Genomic DNA, 20,940 nt, shown 5'->3' with positions numbered 1-20,940 from the left:
GTAAAGCCCGTTCCATCCCTCAATGCAAGCTTAAAACCTTTATACTTGCCAGCAGACGGACCTCCGGCCTTCACGTAATGTGCAGTCACGCTAAACCCACACCCACGAAGAGCCGTCCCACTAACAATTTTTACTGTCTCCAGTGACACCGAATTGTCGGAATTTTGTCCCACAGGAGTTTTTTTACGTGCGAGTAAATCTATCGACACGAAGCCGACGTACTTAACCTCCTTGAATTACTATCGGATTCAGCCGAGATCGAACCCGCAACTTGAGCTCAGATGAGCAGTGCTCTGAGGTCTGAGATATTCACACCGGCGATGTGTAAATTACAGAAGTTAGCTAACAGGTTAAAAACGAAAGCGAAATGCTCAAGAAAAATATATGTACAAAGTGCTTATTTTATTGAAATAGGCATATCATAATCCTGTAAGGAAAAAGAAACATGAATAATCCACCAGATCGAAGTGATGCAAAGCAATAACCACCTTTAACAAGAAAACTTAGCCTAATTGGAGTGACCGGTCTAAGTAAGTGAAAGAGACGCACGAACTTGTTCGCTGAACCACTTCCCGAATTGGACCTTTAGATGGAGGTTGGATTTCTGGGAGTTAGGCATGCTGCGGTGTTATTATGTACATAATTAATGCAATTTCAACCACTTAGCCTACTCCATGTTTAATTCTAATAATTCATATGTTGATTTTGATTCCCGACCATGTCAGAGGTAACCTGTTTTTATATGACAATGGCAGACATGGACTTGTGGCAACTTGCCTACATCGGAGACTAAAATGACGCTTGATAAGGTAACGATTATTTTATCACATTATTCTTCTTTTTAACGCAACATTAAGAAGGCTACTGTACTGTCACACGTCGTAATTTTCAGTGTAGCTAAATATCTCGGACTGGTACCTTTGTTGTATTACAGTATATTTCTCAAACAGGTCGTAATTAGCGGATACATAATATATCCAACAATTATGCAACAAACATGCGAGTTGCGGCAATTTGTTTCAGAAAGCATAATTATTGTCCACACAGTTTCGCGTCCAAACCAAATTCAGCATAGAAATTACTTTTGTTGACACCTGTATAGTTTTTATTCTGATAGCATCAACAAAAAAGGTTACAAATTATGATGACAGCCTGATATAATAATAATAATAATAATAATAATAATAATAATAATAATAATAATAATAATATAATAGTTTTAAGTCTTGCTAACTACTTTACGATTTCGGGAGACGCCGATTGATAGATGGATAGATTTTCTGAATATGTAACTTATTTTCCTATTCACGGAGGACTGTACTTGTAGATAATTCCAGGATTACTTATACAGCTCCATGACACAGCCCATTTTATGCTTAAATGTAGCATAAGAGCAGTGTAAACTCATATCCCGTGCTATAGAGACGTAGTGTTTACAATGCACTATGTCCTCTGGCAATAGCGTATTTCGAAAATATTTTCGAAGTAGATTCAGATTCAACGGCCGGCTCAGTGATCTACGGCTAGCGAGCCGGCCTCTTGCGTAGAGACTCCGAGTTCAGTTACCGGCCAAGTCAGGGATTTCTGTCTGGATCTGAAAACTGGCTCGATGTCCACTCAAGCAACATCAGAACACTTGAGGAGCTATCTGACGGTAAGATAGCGGCCAAGAATGACTCCGAAAGGATTCTTCGCTGTGGCCATTAGTCACGTAGGTGTTTGGGCTAAGCAGCGGTAGCTTGGGAGTCCAAGGTATGTTAGAGCACCGTGGGGTTTGGGTTTTTCTTCAGATTTAAAGGACAAATTCTGTGGTGCTGTTGCTTTGCCATCGTTGTTCAGTTCCCAGGATATCGGATGCGAAGCATCTCAGGGTGTTCAAGTTCGACAAGCCCGTATCATTGGTCTCCGGTACGCTAAAGTAAAATATCTCCTTAGCCGGGATTTGAGAAGGGTCCATGGTAACACACTTCTTGCACTCAGAGATACGCCACTGGAGTAAAGAATACTGCGACAGAAATATAATCTCTATGCCTTCGTTGTCAGTGCTCAATATTTATATCCGCTTCGTTATAATTGTGCTCGCTCAGCAATTCTCTAGAAAGACTCAGACGCCAATTTCTATGTTGGGACCGCAAAGGTACGCTTCTGGATACTTCCGACATAATTGACAAAAGCAGATGGTCGTAAATAGGTGCAAAATTTCGAATTGTTCTAAACTTTTGTTTTGAAAAGCGTGCCTCACTGAACAAGAATATATTCATTTACATGTATTGTATGCGTATTCGCAAAGAAATGTAGGAAAACTGTATGTCTGTCTCAATGATCCATACTCAAATGCAAACCTGAGAAATTGCGTTTTATAATGCAAATAGTTTATATTTATATATACTTTAGACGTACATAAAAATAACGTATGAAACTGTTAATCAGCACGATCAAGCAACGTCAAGTATCCACAACATGTAGCAGCATATGCTCAAGCGAAGCTTTATGACACACTCCTGTAAAGTAACGAATTTACAGTTTTAATAGTAGCCTATGTGTAGGGACAGTCGATTAGGGATATCTTGAAATATATCAAACGTCTTTCCCGATCCGCAACATCTCAAGATGCTGGTAATAAACTCAAATGCAGTGAATGCCTCAAAATATGCATTGGAGGAAAATTACCAATTACATAATTTTAAACAGTGCTTAGTGTAAACGAGAAGTCTAAATCCAGAGAACTGTAATTATTCGTTGGAAACATCAAGGCTATGAAATTCACACAGTAAAATTTGCGCATTTCTATCTTTAATATTATGGCAGTTACATTGAGAAATTTTACTGTAGTTTCAACATTTCACTCTGCGCTCATAGCCTTCTGTGCTTAAAGCACTACCGTTTTCTCCAAGGTAGCTTCAACAGGTCTAGGTTACAAGCAAGTAATTATGAATTCGGGTCATGTTATGTGGAATCGTTGTCATTTCATTTTGTGGAGGACACGAAGGTCAGTGTCACTTCCTGTTTCTCGGGAGTGTTGTAAGAGATACCTGACGATGTCTTTCAGAAAAGCTTTTAGTGCAGAATAAAATACATTATAATATTAAGATATCTTAATCATTTGGGCTTAAGAGTTTGCAGTAATTAGCATTGCGGAAATCTATATTTTAAGATACGGTATTATCAGTCTCATGGCAATAAACATTTAGCTGAATTTTAAACCGAAAATATGAAATTTGGTGTATTTACTGGTATAATCATTCGCTATTTGTCGTCTCATTTAACCACATCGGAGCGTCCTTAACGGTATAAATGATAGTAATTCGAATTCACGATGACCAAGTTTTGAAACACGTATAGCCTATCATGGCTTAAGAACTAGAACTAGGTCTTAAATTGAAATCATGTGTATCCCCGTTTAATATCCTTTAACTATTTAAAAGTTGGTGATATCACGGCAAGTACAGAATGGGTGACATTTTTGTGGATATTCATGCCCTTTATGTTGCCCTGATAATTGTGAAAGGGAGGATCTGGCAACATTGCATTAGTTAACATCCTCTGAATGATGAGATTGAAAAACACAGTCGTGTCCATTAAGTTATGGTAAAAACCGAACGAGTTACGATACAGTTAGGGGCGCGCAGCTGTGAGCTTGCATTCGGGAGATAGTGGGTTCGAACCCCTCTGTCGGCAGCCCTGAAGATGGTTTTCCGTCGTTTCCCATTTTCACACCAGGCAAATGCTGGGACTGTACCTTACTTAAGGCCACGGTCGCTTTCTTCCCATTCCTAGCCCCCATCGTCGCCACAAGACCTATCTCTTTTGGTGCCACGTAAAGCAACGTGTAAATATAAATAGAGACGATGGCCAACATGTTAATTGTGTAACATTCTTAATTAATATTCATTTCAACTAGACCTGTTCAGTAGTTCTCAAAAGAGACGTGTAGTTATTTAATTTGTATGGGTTTTTAAATCACCATTATATACCGGTATTTCATTAATTTCTAACGTGCTATATTTTGAATTCGGAAGATAGTGGGTTCGAATACCACTGCCGGCGTCTCTGACGGTGGATTTTCGTGGTTTCCCATTGTCACAACTGTTAAGGTAACGTTCGCTTCCTTGCCATTCCTATCCCTTTACTATCGCATCGTCGCCATAAAACCTGTCAATATTGATGCGACGTTACACAAACTGTAAACAATGCTAATAACAGGCTATTTTGTTTCCGCTATTACTAGCTTAATATTTTATGACTGATGATTCAAGTTCATGACTCGTTTACACGAACACCATAACTCTCTTAACATGGACTCGTGTGCCGTTTTGCATAGCCTACATTGTTATTTAATGCGTTTAGGTTGCCTCTACCAGATGATAGAGCGAAAGGGACATTGTTGACCAATTTATGTCTGACTTTCTCATTTATTTTGTCAGGTAAATACCAAATGTGTCATCAAAGATCTTTTAGATGTCAACATCGTACAAGATGGCGTGCCGAACGGACTTCATTTCAACCTTCGTAAATCCGAATTCCTCTGCCGAGTTTCAACCCACGATCCAGGAGCCGACACGCTAGCCGTGATCCATTGAGGTATATATTCTCTAAACTGAAGAAGGAATATGAGCTCTAATCCTAACAAGAATAGAGGGTCATCAAGACAGGCTGATAAGAAATAGACAGATGAAATGTTGTAGACTCCAACGTTACTGAATAAAGGAGAAAACTCACAGGTTGATTGATCTGTCCTAATTTGCTATCCGTTCATTCCTGTGAGATTCACAGTAAAAAAGGTGGACTTCAGCAGCAGCTGACATTATATTTAACATAATACTTACTGATCAAATGCAATCGTACAAGGGTCATTGACTGCATAGTCTGCATGTATACTACTTACCTTGGGTGGAAGATCGGGAGCCATTTTGTAACACACACACAGACAGAGCTCATTTTCCCTGGAGTGTTTACCCATTTTATAACATCTCGCTGGCGTTCCTAGTCACCAGATTTACCACCTATCGATCTTCTGTGGGAAAGACGGGAGACCAGCCTTTTCGCATCAAAGTGTCTGTACTTTGCAGAATAATTTTTCAACAAGAGAAGAAAAAATCTGTTGCAAGTTAATGTACGGTATATATCTGATTCCATGTTTGAACGTACTAACGTATGTTTCAAGGCACAAAGTGGTCCAGCAAGACGTTAGAGATGACGTTATTTTGCGCCACAAGTATGTGGGACATTTTATGTCTTTCTTGTGTCTACCACCACAAAGATCAAACTTACTTGTATTAAACGGTTATTTTAACGCGATAACGTTTCATAATTTGGCCCAAAAAGTTGCAGCGCAGGTTAAAAAAATTGGAGTAATGAAATTCGGTAAGAGTTTGAAGGTTTCGTACTATTATAGAAACCTTAGCGCACAATGGAAGCCCCACCATACCATCCGCCGACCAGATGCTTCACCGGGAGTTCCCCTGCTTGATTGAAGCGGGCCGAGAACGCGAAGCTGATTATGGGAAAGGGTACGATCGATTCTACTTCGGCATGCTAACCACCTGTAGGTCGTACTGCTATTTACGGTATCTACGGAGTGAACTGTTACCACCGAGCAGGGGAAGGGTTGCGCTGTCGGACATCTTGAACCTTTCTTAATATAACCTCTGCCTGCACCCACCTCCAGGTCTTTCTTTCAAGAGCCGTGGTGCTATATGCATGTTGTCATATGCGGGACATTTCTTCTTTGTGAAAATTGTAAGTTGCAAAAGTTATCTTCCGAGAGTTGCGACGTAAAATATTCTTTTCTAAATATGTATTTTAAGCTTGGGAAATGGTAAATATATAGGCATAATTAAATACACGTTGAGCCGCGAGTGCCAAAGAATCGGCGCTTAATAATCCCAGTGATATACAGTAGGTAAGTTCCTAAGTTCACCTACTAATCGACGTATAAATCTCCATATATCTAAGTGGAGTACAGTTTCCGATACACTGTCAACTTCGAGAAGTGACTAAATACATGGATACATCAATTTAGATGCAATAAATGGCATTTGTTTGCTAAAGAAACCTATTTTCTCGGACGAATAGTTAATCAAATGTTATGAAAAATCAGCGTACGCTTTACAACGGCCGATTCTCCCAAGCTGAAATTGAGGAAACGTGGTCAGACCAGTTAAAGTCCGCTCGCTGTAAGTGGGGCCGAACGGACGAGAAAGTGTAGGGAGAGCTAGAAAGCCGTGCTCAAGGAGGCCGTGTAGCGAGCACGAGCACTGCCGGCCCTTCCATTGCTCATTACCGTGATCAACAGAGAAGATCTTACGGTGAATCCAAAGGAGATGCTAGTCACTAATGCTGAGAGGTAAAAGAGGTACAAGGGAATGTCAGAAAGCGGACTGCGGATTAGTGGGTGCGGTCGCCGTGCAACCGACTGCCTTCTTTACGTCGATCGACCCGAAATGGCCACAGATGAAGACGAGCTATTTTGCCCAAAGCGCCGAAGAGGATTCTCGGAAGAGGATTTTATTTCGTAATTAGTTTCTAATGATTCGATTTTATTTAACCCTAATTATTTGTGTAGAGTCCTCAACGCGAAGGCTGACTGGGTCATCAACAGATCCACCATTTTCCGAGCTGAGTGGCTCAGACAGTTGAGGCGCTGGCCTTCTAACCCCATCTTGGCAGTTTCGATCCTGGCTCAGTCCGGTGGTATTTGAAGGTACTCAAATACGTCAGCCTCGTGTCGGTAGATTTACTGGCACTTTAATTCCTGCGGGACTAAATTCCGGCACCGCGGCGTCTCCGAAAACCGTAAAAGTAGTTAGTGGAACGTAAAAGCAATAACATTATTTTTATTATTATTATTATTAGGTATCATAGGATTCACTCAATAGGCATACTATGGAAATGAGGAGTGAGGTAATTTCCTATTACTTTCTTCAAACAACCAGAAGGTGCTCTTACATATCAGTCTGCCAAGCGTATTGAAATGCATACACCTACTGACCCTTTGAACAACACTTTCACATCTTTCATCGCATGGACTGGCTGAATAAGGAAAGGTGTTACTACTGATCCTCTTACCTCAGTCACTTTCATATCGTCAAAGCTAAAGATGAGACTGAGCGAGGTCAATGAAAGAAGAAAACCCTGATACAGCCCATATCAGAAAACGCAGAGTACTCTGCACATTGTATCTCACCGGAGATGGACACTAGTAACCAAATAATAGACTTGTATTTTGAGAAACAAGCTGTTGTTGGACGTTATCAAGCCAAGCCGGCTGTATCTGTGACTTAACCTACCAAATACTGGCGCACATTCTCTACCACAATAACACGCAATTTTCCATAGGAGGAGGGTGAAATCTCTTGTAAAATGACTATCGCAACAAGAACTGTATACAGTATAACTTGTAGAAGGTTTCAGTGTGCATTTCATGTTGGGAGGATATGGGTTCGAACCCCATCATTGGTTAATTTATGTGAGTATAAGTATGCGGAAGATAATATTAATAATAATTATTATTATTATAATGAAATGAAATGGCGTGTGGCTTTTAATGCCAGGAGTGTCCGAGGACATGTTCGGCTTGCTAGGTGCAGATCTTTGGATTTGACTCCCGTAGGCGACCTGCGCGTCGTGATAAGGGTGAAATGATGATGAAGACAACACATACAACCCAGCCCTCGTGCCAGCGAAATTAACCCGGGTTCCCTGTGACCCAAGGTCAGTGCGCTAACCATTTAGCCATGGAGCCGGACTATAATAATAATAATAATAATAATAATAATAATAATAATAATAATTTCGTATGGCCTCCAGAGAGGCCCGGTGCAGGTCTTTTTCCAGTAGACGGCCATAAGCGACCTGCATGTCTGTGAGGATGATTTCTAGTATAACAATAATGAAACGGTGTAATAAAGGTCAGCTTTACAACCTCTTAAAAAGTGACTTCTGGGTTTGAGAAAATAATGGGAAGTATTTCTGATTTCGAAATCTTCGACGTGTATTATTATTGCATAATACAGTGCATCTTCATTATACAGGCTGCAGAAAAAAATATATGTTTCGTAAATTAAAGAAACGTTATAGGATACTATTTTTTACAATTTCCCTCACGTCGCACCAACACAAATAGATCTTAATGCGACGATGGGACAGGAAGGGGCTAGTCGTGGGAAAGAAGCGACCTTGGCCTTAATTAAGGTGCAGCCCCGGCATTTGCCTGATGTGAAAATAGGAAACCACGGAAATCCAACTTCAGGGCTGCCGACGGTGAGTCGAACCTGTTAGAGGATACAAATAGAAGTACCCTATTGTGAACATAGGAACCATAGGTCTCCGGTGATAGTTTCAGCTGTCTACCTCGCAGACGCTCAAGCTGAGGAGTTGTGCGCGCAACCTTCCTTCTGTCTTCATTGTGTCCTTCCGTCTGTCCAGATAGATAAGACTGCATATCGTATGCGAGAAGCGCCGGGAATTTTCCAAAGAATACGTGAATCAGTTTTGCGTCAATGTGAATTGTGCCGCCAAGTTAGAGGGGGACGTATCCAATATCTGTTCTGAGGTACTGTACGATTGTCAGTTTACGTTGTCTGCAGCTAAAATACATAACAGAAAAGCAAACAGTGTGGCAAGTGGTCAGAGTGGGGCTGAACGGACTAGAAAGTGTAGGGAAAGCTAGAAAGACGAGTGCAGCGAGTACGAGCACCGCCGGCCTTTCTGCTGATCATATGTTGAAATATCGTGATCAACAGAAAAGATCTCATGGTGAATCCAAAAGAGATGCTAGTCACTAATACTGAGGGAAGAGGTAGTCTACTGGGAACATCAGAAAGCGGACTGCGGATTAGCGGGTGCAGCTGCCGTACAACCGAAGGCTCAAGGGCCTGAGAGTTTGGCAGCCAATGTTAAATATTTAAGCGCGTGTAGCATCGAAACTAATTACCGAAGACCTACACTTCCTATGATCACAATACTTGTATTTAGTAAATTAAAGGTAAGGATGCTTATGTTCATAATTCAGAGGGTAGTTTAGCGTAAACATAATACATAGGGGGATTAATGAGAAAAGTATTGTTTCGTCTGGAGGCCGGAGGAGGAGGAGAATCGCTGAATTATCTTAATACTGGTTTACAAGACCAGTATTTTTATTAAACTGTATCTTCTAACACTTGAAACGAAGATTTGTTTGGCCTTGTATAGTTTCACGCCTCTTATCATTGAATCCAGAGTCCAACCATCGCCGACTTTTTTGTTTCCCATACCTTTCATTACCGAGTCTGTCGTTCTACTCGATAGCCTATTCTCCTCCATTCGCCTCAAATGACCCCACCACCTATGGTGGTTTATATGCGAAGCTTCATCCGTTGAGTTCGTTCCTAACACCCTTTAACTATTCTTTCGAGTACCATCCTGCTTGTAACAGCAATAATTCTCGCTACTTTCATGTATTTCGACTTATGAGTAGGATATCCTGAGTTCACCCAGATTTCACTCCCACACAGCAAAGTCGGACTGTAAAACAGATTGATTTAAAGATAATTGTTACAGAATGCCGTTGATCGCAACTACGGGCTCGCGGTAACAGCTTCGCTACAGCTTGATTCGATTACACTTACTGTATTACCATTGTGGGAGAATGTCCTAAGTATCTGACGGGCTGATGACCTAGATGTTTGGCCCCTTAAAACAACAATCATCATCATCATTTACTAAGTATTTGAAATAATCCACATGTTCCAGTTTTCTATTTCCTAGCTAACATTCAGTCCTCTTACCTGTCCGCCTACCTGATATCACTCTAGTCTTGGATAGACTAATGTTCGTGTCATAATCGCTGCATCATTATTAAATAAAAGTGATGTTTACACCGAATTTTCATCAACTTCAAATTTTACAGACTCGTTCATTTCTTCAACATTCACACCCATAACGAATGATAACAGTTTAGCATATATTTTTTTTTTTTACAAATTGCTTTACGTTGCACCGATACAGAAAAGGAAGGGCTACGAATGGGAAGGAAGCGACCGTGGTCTTAATTGAGGTACATCCCCAGCATTTTCCTGGTGTGAAAATGGGAAACCACGGAAAGTCATCGTCAGGGCTCCCGAATGCAAGCTCGCAGCAGCGTGTCTCTAACCGCACGGCCAACTTGCACGGTAGTTTAGCGAATTAAATGGGATAAATACTTTTTTCAATAGCTGTGAGCAAATATTCCTTTTATTTACCGTGAAAGTCTGTATAGTTCTGTAAGATATTCACTGGGGAAAATTAGACTTCTTTGAATTCAAAAGAGAAACTAGGGTATCAGTTGGTAGCTAAGAGTCCTTCCTAATGTGTACCGACATTTCAATCAAGATTGTAGGCGCCTGTGTAAAAGTATGATTAAAGAAAATATTACTTCCATTACTAAGTCTACATGTTATGATCATCATACATTCAATAGCATTTCTAAGAAATCGCTGTATTGGACTTTATGAATAAAATAAATAGCATTTGGTACCTTGGCTCAAAAGTAAGCGTCACGGCCTTCGGTTCAGAGGATCCTGTGTTCGATTCGCGACCGAATCGGTCAGGACTTAAGCCGCGTCCGCTTAATTTATCTGGCTCAGATACTGGGTGCTTTGTTCGTCTTAATGCATACCTCTTCATATACGCACAACAACCTTCACAAAAAATCAGCATCGAAACACGCAACAGTGAATACATCTCCCACATAAAGTGGCCATCAGGAAGAGCATCCAGCCGTAAAACTGCACCAACATTTATGTTACATAGATCACGCCTGTGATCCCACCAGTAAGTGGGAAAAGTGGCTGAATAATAATAATAATAATAATAATAATAATAATAATAATAATAATAATAATAATAATAATAATAATAATTGCTTTACTGTCCCACTAACTACTTTTGACGGTTTTCGAAGACGCCGAGGTGTCTCAATTTTGTCCCGCAGGAGTTCGTTTACGTGCCAATAAAGTTACTGACACGAGGCTGACGTATCTGAGCACCTTCAAATACCACCGGACTGAGCCAGGATCGAATCTGCCAAGTAGGGGTCAGAAAGCCAGCACCTCACCCTTGAGCTACAATAATAATGAGATCTGATACGGATTCTTGTCAGCTTACAGTGAATAAATTCTACGATAATGGAAGGCCCGATTTCGAATGTTCAGTAATCTTACAGAGACTGGAATTTTGGCGTTGATAGTGGCTCTACTAAGTTTGGTCTTTCACTCACTCACTCTCCAGATAGATCGGGAGAACTCCTTATTTCAAGTCTTGGAGTATCTATCCCAATGATGTTTGCACTTAACTCATGCACCACTACTGGTAGATTTTCTGCAATAAATGATTGTGCTATATTTAACCAGTACCGAGTGTCTCCTAGCTTGTACTGTTGCTCTGTAAGAAGATGTGTTATGACATGAATATTGCGGGACAGCCTTTTAGAACTCATACTAATCATGCAACTTTCATTACAAACCCAGCGTACAGGCCTCAGGCCTGTCAGACCAGTAAAATTAATTGGGATGGAGAAATCTACTCCCAAACTGTCAGACAGTTTTCACATACACAGCTATAAGAGGCTACTTAAAGAGGCTTGAAGTCAAACATCCTCGCGGTAATTACGTAATCACCCGTGACTGATCAACAACCTGTTTAGCAGCCTTGAGGAAATACCGTAATCTTCTCTTATCGCACAATACACGTACGTACTGGAAGTACTTTACGACAGGAATAGTTCGGAGAAGAAATGCACTGCAATGAATAGGAACGGTAGATTCCAAAAAATAAGAATTTAGCATTTGAGAAACTAAATTTCGCATTATCAATGTTAGCATTTAACACTAGGTAGCATTTCACGATGGAAATGATATATCTGAATGAGGATTTGGATGTTAAAATATCAATTTATCAAATGCAGGATGTTCTAGATTTCCCAGTTTAAATCTCAGAAAATAATTGAAGAGACAGATAAAAGTAATATATATATATATATATATATATATAACACGCGTGGCCATTCCACTCGTTCGAGAATCTGATTCACTGAAATCAACTATTTGGCCATCAATATAAGCGATGGGACACAGTGATCGGATCACCGCACTTAGGCGGCGAAGTGCAATGAACAGGTGTCACCTAAGAAAACGCTGATGGAACCCTTGGTTCTTTAGCTTTTTTTTTTAGGATGCTAACGTAAGTTCTAGAGTTATTTTGAAAATAAGACTTAAGGGCGGCTGTTGCAATTAAAATGATAATCAGGGCCTTTTAATTGGGGCTTCAAAGACATTGTTAGTTCTGCTCCATGGCTGAATTTCCAGCGCCCTGCACTTCAGTTCAGAGGTCCCCGGGTTTGATTCCAGGACGGGCCGAGGATTTTATCTAAAAGCAAAAAGCAAAGTCACCTCCGTACAGGCCATGAAGGCCCTTGGAGGAGTGGAAGGTAAAGGCTTCCGCTATCCGCAACCTCGGCACGTGATGGGGTAGAGTGGTTGGCTCTACGCCCGGCCGCCTTTGCCCCCAGGAATTAACCTGGTACTCATTTTTGGTGTAGGCTAAGTGAACCTCAGGACCATACGCACCTCCAGAAGTGGAGAGGATTTTATCTGCATATGGTTAATTCTTCTGGCTTGGGTACTGGGTGTTTGTACTGCTCTTAATATCTTCTCACCAAGTACATACAACACACCATTATCAATCACAACAGTAACACGCAGTAGGCTTGGCGTCAGGAAGGACATCCGGCCGTAAAACTGCGACAAATCCACTCCAAGTGCTGACCCCAATAAAATTAGAAAAGCTCCAGGAATAAGATCAAAGACTACAGACTACAGGAAATGTACTTATTTTATTAAGACTTGTTCTTGCAATTCTTTGCCATTTTTAACATTGCATTTCATTAGTTTGTCATTTGTAGCTGTTCATTTTAGTAATTTCTTATTCTTCTTTCTTTCTTTCTTTCTTAATCTGTTTACCCTTCAGGGTTGGTTTTTCCTTCAGACTCAGCGAGGGATCCCACCTCTACCGCATCAAGGGCAGTGTCCTGGAGCGTGTAACATTAGGTCGGGGGATACAAATGGGGAGGATGACCAGTACCTCGCCCAGGCAGCCTCTCCTGCTGTGCTGAAGAGGGGCCTTGGTGGGGGATGGGAAGGTTGGAAGGGATAGACAAGGAAGAGGGAAGGAAGCGGACGTGGCGTTAAGTTAGGTACTATCCCGGCATTTGCCTGGAGGAGAGGTGGGAAACCACAGAAAACCACTTCCAGGATGGCTGAGGTTGGAATCGAACCCATCTCTACTCAGTTGACCTCCCGAGGCTAAGTGGACCTCCTTCCAGCCCTTGTACCACTTTTCAAATTTCGTGACAGAGTCGGGAATCGAACCCGGGCCTCTGGGGGTGGCAGCAAATCACACTACCCCTACACCACAGAAGCGGACTAATTTCTTATTTTAAAGTCATTTTTATTTGTTTTTCATTATTTCGTAGCCAGTTTAATATATTTTCGTTGATTAAGCAACAAGTCTGATATCATCGGAGCTTTAACTAAGTATGAATACTCAAGCATCAGAAATGTCAGTACTCAATTCAGAACTTTTCAGGAATGTGGTGGCACAGTTGCCGTTCCTTCTCATTCAAAAACCTGTGTATAATCGATGTCATTAACTGCAATGCATAATGACGTAAAATATTGAAATAGAGGGTAGTCGGAAATAACGTGAACATGATACATGAGCGTTAGAGGGTTGGTCATACTGATAAATAAATTATCATTGTATCAACTGCTGAAGTTAGCCAATCAGACCGCTTTGCAGGCGAATTCAAATGGGCCAAATAGGCGATGTCGCTAAATCTGCAGGTGGCTTAAGATCGGCATTAGAACACCCATGGAAGAGAAAGAATATGAACACGGATATCCGAACTGACAGGATCGCGCCATAGCAAGTACCCTGTGCTGACATCGTCTGAAACTCATGGTGTGTTTGTGTTTGATGCTAATTTCTTTATATGGCTCTCAGGCCGGTCAAAGCCACTTGCAAATTTAGGAACATTGGCTAAGTTCAGCATCTGATAAAATGACAACGACGTGACATATCGAATTACTTTTTCAAATTATTTTTCAGTATGACCAACCACAGACTGATATGTAATAGCAACTTCTGGCTCGGTGAGGAAAGCAACGGGAAACTACCTCACTCCTCATTTCCCTAGTAAGCCTCTTCAGTGATGCCTACGCCATCTATGACAGCTGATGGCGGAACTGTTGAGGATCCAACCAGCCTTCGGGCTGAGGACTAAACATACATACATACGTACATGACCAACCATCTAGTGCTCACACGCCCGGTTTAAGTAGGTTCCGACCATTCTATATATACCGATGTGCATTATCTTTGATATGTTCTCGTCCGGTAACACCTTTGATTAGCTAATAGTGAAACTCTTATTTCTCTTTCATATTTTCCACTTAGGAATTGAATAATATATTAACATATAATAATTCCGTGTGACTGTTTCTATCCTGATGCAGACCTTGTAATACAGACCCTCCGACGAGGGTGGACGGCATTTGCCGTCTATGGAAAACTGCGTGTTATTATGGTAGAGAATGGTGTTATGTATGATGTATGAGTTGCACATATGTTGGGAATAGCACAAATCCCAGTCCCCGTGCCAAGGGAATTAATCGTTTAAGAATAACATCCTTCATCTAACCGGGAATCGAACCCAGGGGACTCTAACCCGAAGTCAACTGCTCTGATTATTAATACAGGAGTCGAGTGATAAATTTCTTTTTAAAACTGTAAACTATGCTATTGATAGTCCTGAATTACTGTCTCTCTTAAATATTGATTCGAGGACTGGAAGAGATTCAGAGAAAAAGCAACACGAATGGTTTTGGGTGCTTTCCGACAAAAGAACAGTGTTACGAAAATGTTGTAAACTTAGGCTGGGAAGGCTTGGGAGTAAGGAGATGAGCTGTTCGACAAACCAGTATGCTCGAAGCTGTCAGTGAAGAGATGGTTTGAAATGACATTAGTAGATGGATGACCTTGAATGGAGTTTCTAAATTAGGAACGATAATAATATGGAGATCAAGTCAGAATTAAAGAGGGCGCAACAGCTCTGAAGGACTATAGCCTACCAAGCAACCGCTGCTCAGCCCAAAGGCCTACAGATTACAAGGTGTCGTGTGGTCAGCACAACGAATACTCTTGGCCGTTTAATAGACCGGGGCCGCCATCTCTCCGTCATAAAGCTCCTCAATTGTAATCACGTAGGATGAGTGGACCTCAAACCAGCCCTCAGATCCAGGTAAAAATCCCTGATCTGGCCAGGAATCGAATCCGGGGAAGGCACGCTACCCCTACACCGCGGGGCCGGCATTGAAGAGGAATCATTAGAGCAAATACTATTCTCGTAGGAAGAGGAAATGAAGGAGATTTTCGATAAATTTCCAACTTCTTTGAAATCATTTTAAGAAAATGCTAAGTAAACAATTGATAGTGGCTATTGGTTCTCCGTGAGGGAGATGTCTGTGGGCCAAATGGCAGCAGGTACCTATTATGTTATTTTTATTTATTTTATGAGAATTATTCTATGGGTATGTCGGTATAAAAGCTATAAAAGTTGTCTAGGTTAGGCATTATTATTTTTCTCCATTGATAGATCAATAAGGTAGCAATACTGTAGATCGGGAGAGAAATAAAGATGATACTAATAAAGATGATACTGAACAATTGATAGGGAATCTGCCACCTGCCTGGCACCCTAAATGCAGATCAGTGGTGGATGGCAATTGTGATAAGATTGTTGAAGATAAAGTGATCATCTATTCCTCTTAGGAGTTGTTTTATGGGTGGTTGTTCCATTTTGATGTATAAACAGCTAATATGGTTTTTATTAAAATTGAGGGCACTATATTTACGATCATGTTTATGTTTGCAGGCCTGGCCCTTCTTCTTGGCTTTCATTTTCGTGGAGAATGTTCTGCTCTGGTTGGAAGGCAAGCCAATCCTGAGGCTGAACGATGGAGTTACTTCGGTATCACACGGCCTCCTGCAAGAATGTGGCAAGTAAGTACACGAGACACAACAGTCGACGGCACCAATATTGAAGTAACACTCCACAAGCAAGGATGTATTTATAGGGGGATCCAGGGGGTCCAGCCCCTTCCAAATTTCCTCAGTCTCTTGAAAAGTTACTCTACGTTGCTAGCTGATGAACCTCCACTAGAATTGAAGTTGGCTGTAGAATCAAATAATAATTAAATTAAGCATGTAATTTATACAGCAACTTATAAATTATTATGAACTTCAGTTGCAGTCTACAGTGAGCTAGACTAGAGTTGGATAATATACTATTTCGCAAGTTATTCAGATGATTATATGCAAATAACAAATGGTGTTATCGGCTTAACAAATAGGCATATTTAAATCCTTTATGGCAACGAAATAATAATAATAATAATAATAATAATAATAATAATAATAATAATAATAATAATAATAATAATAATAATTATTATTATTATTATTATTAATTATTATTAATATTTATTATTATTATTATTATTATTATTATTATTATTATTATTATTATTATTATTATTATTATTATTATTATTATTATTATATTCGATACGGCATGGATTCAGCACGAGAACAGGTGACCTTTGGAAATATGTTAAACTAATGTGTCTTGATTACTTCTAATAGTTTCCTGATATTTGAAGGTGCAGAATCTTGGGTACAAATGGACCTCTCTTGAACAACCTCGTCCCAGTGAGGTGATGCATTGTCTTGTTGGAATATCCTATCGTCGTCGAGGAATATGAAGTCCATTGATAGCTGCACATGGTCAAAATGATGTGCTTTGACAGTATGGTGGACAAAACTTCTGCAATGTAAATACGCCAAGCTGCAGTACAGCAGTGCCACCAGCCAGCATAGTGATCTCCGTATAACTGGGATCCACGGACTCATCATATTTGCGCCAAACTTGTACGATGCCATAAGCCCAAAACTATTCGTATCTGACGTACAACCTTCTGCAGTGGCGCGATAACTCTGAACCATAAAGCGTACTCTATAATAGTTGCCAACTTTCTGTCTGTGTATGTGCCCAACACGTATCGCGAAGTTGTGCTCGGTGGGCGGAGCGAGGTCCCTGTGGTGTTCATTGCATCTACTATGAAGAAGGAATGGCCAGCGTGGTGGAAGACAAGTAATGGGGTACCTTTCTCATGAGACTGAAGAGGAGTTACCGTGTGTTGTGTGAATCAAGAAGTGTGAGATATTTGTGGCTAAGCCCTTTGGCATCGACTTATATCTGTCAACAAGTAAAAAAGTAAAAAATTGTATTTTGAATGTGGCAGGGTAATTCAAGTATATTTTATTACAAGAAGCATAACATAACATTTAGAAAGTTTACAGTTTCAGAACTAAAAGAACTGGTATTTTCTAACTTGTCACTGGAAAGAGAGATTGAAATAAAAATAGAATGATAGCCCAGTGCATCCGCTTAACCTAGTGAACAATGGCAATGAAACTAGCCCTTCATAGAAGTGTATGCTCTGAGACGTGCTATGAGTAAAAGAGAGTAAAAGCAAAAAATATATATATATATATCATACGTATAAATTCTGCATTTCCAAAATTTATGCAAAGTATTCTACAGCGGCTTAGTGGCTTCCCGCCCAGAAAGCCGAGGTTCGAATCTAAAGGTTTATATCCTTGGAAACAATAAATTTCTGATTAAACCTGACCTCTGTTATCCATGAGTTATAGGGAACCAGAATATGTAGCCAAACAAAGACGCCGCGAATCTGGGTTAAGATTTTCATCTCAAAAATTATGTTGTATTAGGAAGAGCATCTCGTTTTAAAACCTCAAACATATCCAACGTGAGCCACAGCGGTTCCAGCCATACTAGTAAGACCTGGGACAAGCTGAAGAAAAGTTATTCGAATTCAGTTTGAGATTCGTATTTTAGAAAATGTTCGAGCAGGTCTGTGTCGGGTTCACGGCCGTAAGTTATGACGCTGAATACATATCGTGTTACATGTATTGTCGAAATAAAGTATCTAGTCAGTGTGAGTTGTAAGGTTTATTGTTGATATTTTTTATTAATTCTAAGCAAATTTACACATCATTTATATCATGAGTTCTAAATCTTTTTCCAGCACTGTGGCGACAGATATGCTCGACTGAGGCTCCAACAGCCCCGAACTCGCCTCAACATGCCCGGCCGCCCTGAATTTGGGACCCGGTAAACTTTTAGACGTTAGACATCAGTGATTTTGGATTATTTGGAGTTCTGAGACGCCATTACACCTTAACGAATGTGTTTCCGACAGTTATGAAACCATATTGTCCGTATATCACGGCACTTTTTTGCACCTTTTTGCACCAGAATTTCTTCAAATGTCGAGTCTTTGATTTTGTTTTTCCGTATCCGGGTAGAATCCATCGAGACGAATTAAACGACACCTCACACGACATGCTAGCACGCTGGAGTCGAGAACTACATTAATTGATAGCCGCGTGGCACGACGGTTTTATTACCTCAAGATGGTAGAACTATTGTATCAACTGATAAGTATCGTACCGAAGTCAAACGCTTGTTCCTAGATACAGTGGCCGTTCTTGTTTACAGTGATATATTGAACACTAATAATAATAATTTCGTGTGGCTATATATTGAACACTGTTGTCACACGAGTTGTCAGAAATGATTTCAAGTTTAAAACTTTCTTCTTCCTTTTTCCGGTTGTTTTTTTACGTCGCACCAACACAGACAGGTCTTATGGCGACGATGGGGCAGGAAAGGTCTAGGAGTGGGAAGGAAGCGGTCATGGCCTTAACTAAGGTATAGCCCCAGCATTTGCGGGCGTAAAAATGGTAAACCATGGAAAAGCATCTTCAAGCCTGCCGACGTTGTGGTTCGAACCCATTATCTCCTGAATTCAAGCTCACAGCTGTGCACCCCTAAACAAGTTTTTTTTTTTGCTAGTTCCTTTACGTCGCACCGACACAGATAGGTCTTACGGCGACGATGGGACAGGGAAGGGCTAGGAGTGGGAAGGAAGCGGCCGTGGCCTTAATTAAGGTACAGCCCCAGAATTTGCCTGGTGTGAAAATGGGAAACCACGGAAAACCATTTTCAGGGCTGCCGACAGTGGGGTTCGAACCTACTATCTCCCGAATACTGGATACTGGCCGCAATTAAGCGACTGCAGCTATCGAGCTCGGTCCTAAACAAGTTAGTTTAAAAATTGCATAATACATACATACATACATACATACATACATACAAATCTATAAAAATAAAAATGAATCGCTAAATGTGTTGCTAAGCGCAAAACCCAGGAACGGCTGGACCAATTTGGCTAATTCTTTTTTCAAATATTCGTCGAAGTCCGAGTAACGTTTTTACGAAGAGAAAAATAGGAAAAAATGCCTGGAAAAACGTAAAAGCCCCCTTTCTCTTTTTCCATTCAAACTGTTCGTCTCTCTTTCCTTCTCCCACGTTTGCGCTTAGCGCTGTCTTCCTCTAATCGAGCGCGTTTGCCAAATGTCCGTAAATCTCAATGTTATCGGTTAAAATGGGTGAATATCGGATTATGTACAATATTTCAAGCCGCATTTGATGCCGTTAACAAAAAAAAGTTTACAAAATAACTGAGTGTGAAAATGTTAATATAATGGAATATTACCTCAAATGCAAAATCTTCATTGCATAGAACTTATCATGTCATAACTTCTATGTTATATTCACTATATTTATAAGTTTTTGACTGCTGGTAAAGGAACATTTCAGCTCGACGTAGATAGGTTTTTTCAAAATTGCAATTTTAATAACATGCACTATTTGTGTTTCTTTTCAGTCATGTTCAGAGATTTCTATGAGCAGGCACGAAAAAGTCAGTCGCTGGGCAACTTCTTTGCTATTGAATTTGCATGGGGGGGGGGGTCAAAGCGAGGCATATGGTCTTCAGATATGGAAGTTATTTTCAAAACAAACCTCAAGTCCTCATCTCGCTTAGTTCTCAGTTTGTGACAGGAAGAATGTCTCCTTGGGTTTTGGATTCACGCGGGCTGGCTGGCTGTCTGGCTGTCTGGCTGCCTCGACTGCCGGTACGGATCTCCCAAACATCGCTCTCCAGACAGTCGCATGCAGTATCGTGTTTTGTTATAGTTCGAGACCTTTGTCTACCTTGATTATTTTTAAATCTTCGCTTCTCAACAAACAAGTTCATCGATTTCTTTGGTTAATTGGTTTATTTTGTGTGTGCTTCCATATACAGTATACTCATTTCAAGACTCATGCCGCCTATAAGATGCGGGCGGAGCAACTTCGGTCGAAGAACTCGAAATGCTACAAGCCAAGCTAATTGTCAGTCTAATCGGACTGCACAACGACGTGAAGAGCGAAATGAAACTGAAAGGATTCGAATATCACAAACCCATGCAGCGCGTCGTTCAACTAATTATCTTCCAAGTTTGAATCGAGCTCCTTTCAGTTACGATGTTTCAGTTGACTACAGTGCCTACCAATGCGTTGCTATTCGATCTATGCACTCAGCTTGCCAAAATTGTAAGGTATTGAAATACAAAAATGAAGCCGCTGGATTGTGTTGCGCAAGTGGCAAAGTGAAATTAGTGCCATTGATTCCATCACCACATCCATTGCACTCATTGGTTTCAGGAACAGGAACAGATATCCAAATATCCAAAAATACAACAACTGCTTTCAAATAACTTCATTTGGGGCAACAAATGTACTTCGGGAGAATTTCATGCCAACTTTCAAGGTAACATATAACATTGCTTTCTTTTAACATATAACAAACAGACTTATCCCCATATTGCTTTGTTTATTTTATTTTATTTTGTAGTTTTTGTGACAAAAATAATAAACCTGTCCTTCTTAATTTA

The 20,940-nt window shown here is 40.5% G+C and overlaps 1 protein-coding gene across 1 annotated transcript in view; it reads left to right on the top strand.

Moving 5' to 3' along the window:
• LOC136867261 (alkylglycerol monooxygenase) overlaps nt 1-20,940 on the top strand; it is a 171,015-nt gene that overhangs the window by 83,146 nt on the left and 66,929 nt on the right. Inside the window, exon 2 of the mRNA XM_067144404.2 lies at nt 15,950-16,077. Coding sequence (XP_067000505.2) covers nt 15,950-16,077 — 128 coding nt within the window. The remainder of the gene's footprint in view (nt 1-15,949; nt 16,078-20,940) is intronic.

The sequence above is a fragment of the Anabrus simplex genome, chromosome 3, assembly GCF_040414725.1.
Source record: "Anabrus simplex isolate iqAnaSimp1 chromosome 3, ASM4041472v1, whole genome shotgun sequence".
Classification (NCBI taxonomy): Eukaryota; Metazoa; Arthropoda; class Insecta; order Orthoptera; family Tettigoniidae; genus Anabrus; species Anabrus simplex.
Note: the sequence above shows the minus strand (reverse complement) of the source record. Positions and strands in the feature narration are given on the sequence as shown.